The following is a 4,570-nucleotide window of genomic DNA, read 5'->3' as shown; positions in this document are numbered from 1 at the left end:
TGTCCACTTCCCTTGTCCATTAGTTGGCCATGAATAAAAAGTAGTCAAGGTATAAATTAGAAACGAGAGACATGATCTATAAAAATGACACTGAAATTTCTAAAGATATAAGAAATTTGAATACCTTTTAATATGTTCAGCCTTAGTCGTAGAATTCCCCGCATATGAACCGAGGGCTAAATTTCTTTGTCAACCAAGGTATCAATATACAGATCTATCTCAACATCATATTTGAATCTATCTACAAGCTCTAACAAAACTTTATCTTTTGTCAAAAGCTTGCAACCACTGTAATCTCCCGTATATACTCCTCCAGTTTCTGTTAAGTATATATAATCCTTGATGTATTCCATTAGCACAAAATACATGAATTCTTCTGTATCTACTATGCATGTTGTGATGGTCTTTTCACAAGAATAAGTACCCCTCCTGAAAATTCCGCCATAATACAATCTTACGGTCATAAGTTTTGCGCCCATCCTACAAAATAAAAAGAAGATGATTAGACCAGGCACATGTTAATGTAAAATAAAGAAACAAATAATAAAGTAACAATAAATAAAAAGTAACAAAGTTAAAAATAGGAATTGATCAACAAAAAAATAGAGAAATTAAATTAAAAAATAAAAGAGCAACTAAATTAGAATAGAAAAATAGAGCAACTAAATTAAAACAGAAAAACACAACCAAATTGTAACAGAAAAATAAGGCAACTACATTAAAACAGAAAAAAAGAGCAACATATTTATAATATTATAAGCTAGGACATAAATTTATCTTTAGGTATTTGCCTTGAACTAAAATACATATTAAAATCAAAGGTTCTTCTTCTTTAGTTATTTTTGGAGCACAAGTTTTAGGGATATCATGTGTACTAGGATGGTTGTCGTCATTGTGTTTATCCTCTACATACTGTTATTCAGCGTTAGACCATTCCATTGCCAACTTTTTGATAACATAATGCCGAATCCTCTCAGTCGGATTTTCCGTATAAAATATTTGTTGTACATGTGAAGCTATGATATAAGGATCTGATTTGTTGCATAACTTGTTAAAATTCATTTTAGTTAGACCGAATGAGTCCTTTTCTTGGTACAAATGGAACCTGAATAGAACCACTGTAAAAACACCATAATAATCAACTTTAACAATTTCTTTAACTGATCTGTAGTAATTGATAACCTCTACTATTATGTTTTCATCTTTCGAACTTGCAAATCTAGTGGTTTCGACACTCAAAATTTACGATGATATTTTGTGTTGCGCATCTAGAATCTCTACTCTTTTTATGAAAATCATATCCATTTACCATGTACCCACTAAACCTCCTATCTATTCAATTAAAACCCAAGGCATATAAATCAGAAATTTTCACCCTTTTTCCGCCATTTTTTAACCAATTCCAAAACTCTTCAGAGTGCTGTTATTCCCTAACAATACAACTGTGTTTTGAATGTGTAGGACAATCTAATATATTCGCAAACTGAATAAACCAAAGGAAATGCTCTAAACTCACACTTTTTATTCCAGCAAAACATTACAATATAAAGGAGAAAACTTGCAAATAAAGTGGCTAGAAACTAGGAAGAAAATAAACTATTCTGCTAATCAAATCTCTGATTAGCTGCAATCAAGTAACTACCTTGAGCACTACTTCACATGTTTCTAAATTAAATTAAATGCATATTTAAATAAATCTTATTAAAGTTTAGATTAAACCCAACAAATTCCCCCGTAATCTAAACTTATCCATGTGGATCCTTTATTCCGAGTAGTCTGCGCATTTTCTCAAACTTGACCACAGTTAGTGCCTTCGTCAATGTATCTGCTTGTTGCATATATGTGCTAACATATTTCACAATGATCTCCCCCTTCTCAACACACTCACGTATAAAATAATAGTGAATGTCAATATGTTTGCTCCTTTCGTGGAATACAGGGTTTTTGGCCAAATCAATAGCTGATTTGTTGTCAATATAAAGCACCACTGGACCAATATCCTCACATGTTATTTGAGAGAGTAGATTACGTAACCAAATTTCCTGACACGCGGCTGTGGTTGCTGCCATAAATTCAGCTTCATAAGGTGATAATGGCACACACCTCTGCTTTTGGGATACACATATTATCAGACTTTCATTTAAGTAGAAAACCATACCACCTGTACTTTTCCTGTCTTTAATTTTTCCAGCTAAATCGCTATCTGAGTACCCAGTTAACACATTATTTCTGCTGTTCTTCAAGTAAACAAGAACAAAGTTCAATGTCCCTTTCATGTACCTTAGTATACGCTTTGCTGCATTAAGGTGCACTGTAGTAGGCTTCTCCATAAATCTGCTTACTATGCCAACCAAGAATGTGATGTTTGGCCTTGTGTGAACTAAATAACGCAGTCCTCCAACTAAACTTTTAAACAGAGTTGTGTCCACCATTACACCACCTTCATCTTTGTTAACAAACTATTTGGGGTCCATTGGGTATTTTGTTGGATTACAACTACCCACCCCTGCTGATTGTTTGAGTTCGATATATCCAGCTCTTTGTTTGACCTCTATCCCCAAGTAATGTGAGAGTTTTCCCAAATCAGACATCTCAAACTTCTTGCTCATCTGTTCTTTAAATTCATTAATTACGGCAACACCTGTTCCTGTTATAAGCAAGTCATCGACATATACTCCAATGTTCAGAATTTCTCCTCTGGATCTTCTAGTGTAGATGGCATGCTCATACAGGCACTTCTGGAAACCCAACTCCTCAAGACACCTGCTCAATTTTGCGTACCACGCCCGAGGTGCCTGCCTCAGGCCATACAATACTTTTACTAATCTATACAGTAAATGCTCTTTTCCTTTCTGGACGAAACCTTCAGGTTGATATACAGAGACTTCTTCTTGAATTTCACCGTTCAAAAACGCAGTTTTCACATCCAAATGATGAACTTCCCTGCTCTTACTTGCAGCAAGAGCAAGCAACAATCTCACAGTCTCAAGTCGAGTGACTGGTGCAAAGATCTCTTCGAAATCTACTCCCTGCTTTTGTACATACCCCTTGGCCACAATTCTTGCTTTATACTTCAAGACCTCCCCATTTGTGTCTCTCTTAATTTTGAATATCCATTTTGGACGATAACCCTTTTTCCAGGTGGTAACTTAGTGAGTTTCCATGTGCCATTTTTCTCTACTGCATCCATCTCCTTCTTCATAGCTTCTTTCCATTGATGATATTTCACAGCTTGCACATAACTCACAGGTTCATCGATCCCCATGAAGAATAGTTCATCATCTTCGAGTTCAACCTCTTCGGTGTTGGCATAAATTTCACTCAATGATCTGAAATTTTGACGTGGTTCGCTGCTTATTTTAGAGTCTACACTAGATACAGATGAGCTCGAAAAGCGTATTGACTCATTATCAGTTCCTGTATCAAGTGGTATATCAACATTTTCTTCCATCAAATTCTCTCCTGTCCCAAAAATAGTAAATGTCTTCGACTGTTCTCCGTGAACATCTTCATCTTTCTTCCATGACCATTATTTTCTTTCCTCAAAAATCACATCTCTACTGACATGCACTATTTGATTAACTGGATCGTACAACCTATATGTTTTTGTACCAGGTTCTTTTCCGAGATGGATAACTGGTTTGCTTCTATTGTCTAGCTTTGTCACTTTTTGGCTTGGCACCTTCATATGAGATAAACACCAAAATACCCGTATATGTCCAATGTTTGGTTTTTCTCCTGACCAAGCTTCATACGGGGTTATTCCAGACACGACACAAGTGGGTAGTCAATTTAATATGTAAATCGAGTGGCGAATGGCTTCACCCCAGAAAGTATTCGGTAGTTGCATCTCTTTTAACAAGTTGCGAGCCATTTCAATCATTGTTCTATTTCTTCATTCTACTATGCCATTTTGTCGAGTAGGGTGCAGTAAGCTTTCTTGCAATGCCTGCTTCATCACAATAATTCATGAATTCTGTTGAGCAAAATTCACCCCCCCTATCTGTTCTGAAAACTTTAACTTTCTTTTCGGGGCCATCTTCAACTTGTGCACAAAATTTTTTATATGTTTGAAATGCTTCATCCTTTGATTTTAACAAATATGCCCACATGACCCTGCTATAGTCATCAACTAGAAGAAATATATATCTATTACCTGACGGGGTAAGTGGAGAGAGTGGACCACAGAGATCTCTGTGAACCAATTTGAGTACCCTCTTAGCACTATAACTTGATTGAGAAGGGAGGCATTTCCTTGTTTGTTTTGCCATTAAACACCCCGTATACACTGCTTTCTGGTGTGTCAGCTTTGGTAGACCATGCACCATCTTTGTAGAATCCATTAACAACATTGCCTTGAAACTTACGTGTCCCAGACAAGAGTGCCACAACCATGTATTTTCATCCGCCTTTGACAACATACAATGAGGTTCACTGTGTACAAGAATGATTTCATACAACCTATTCAATGACCTTTTTACTTTCATCAATAACTTTCCCCGTTTGTCATGCACCCACAATAGATTACCGTTGAGAGTAACCTTATTTCCTTCTTTCGATAATTGATCAA

At 36.0% G+C, this 4,570-nt stretch overlaps 1 protein-coding gene across 1 annotated transcript; it reads right to left on the bottom strand.

Moving 5' to 3' along the window:
• Positions 1-1,745: 1,745 nt before the first annotated feature.
• Positions 1,746-2,432, bottom strand: LOC141673353 (secreted RxLR effector protein 161-like). The gene has a single exon (XM_074480089.1). The coding sequence runs from the start codon at positions 2,430-2,432 to the stop codon at positions 1,746-1,748; it is 687 nt and encodes a 228-aa protein (XP_074336190.1).
• Positions 2,433-4,570: the final 2,138 nt, after the last annotated feature.

Source organism: Apium graveolens, chromosome 7 (assembly GCF_009905375.1).
Source record: "Apium graveolens cultivar Ventura chromosome 7, ASM990537v1, whole genome shotgun sequence".
NCBI lineage: Eukaryota > Viridiplantae > Streptophyta > Magnoliopsida > Apiales > Apiaceae > Apium > Apium graveolens.
This window is presented reverse-complemented; position numbering and strand designations above follow the sequence as displayed.

Coding starts and splice junctions, on each gene's coding strand:
- LOC141673353 (XM_074480089.1), bottom strand. CDS start 2,432: ATGGTGGACACAACTCTGTTTAAAAGTTTAGTTGGAGGACTGCGTTAT.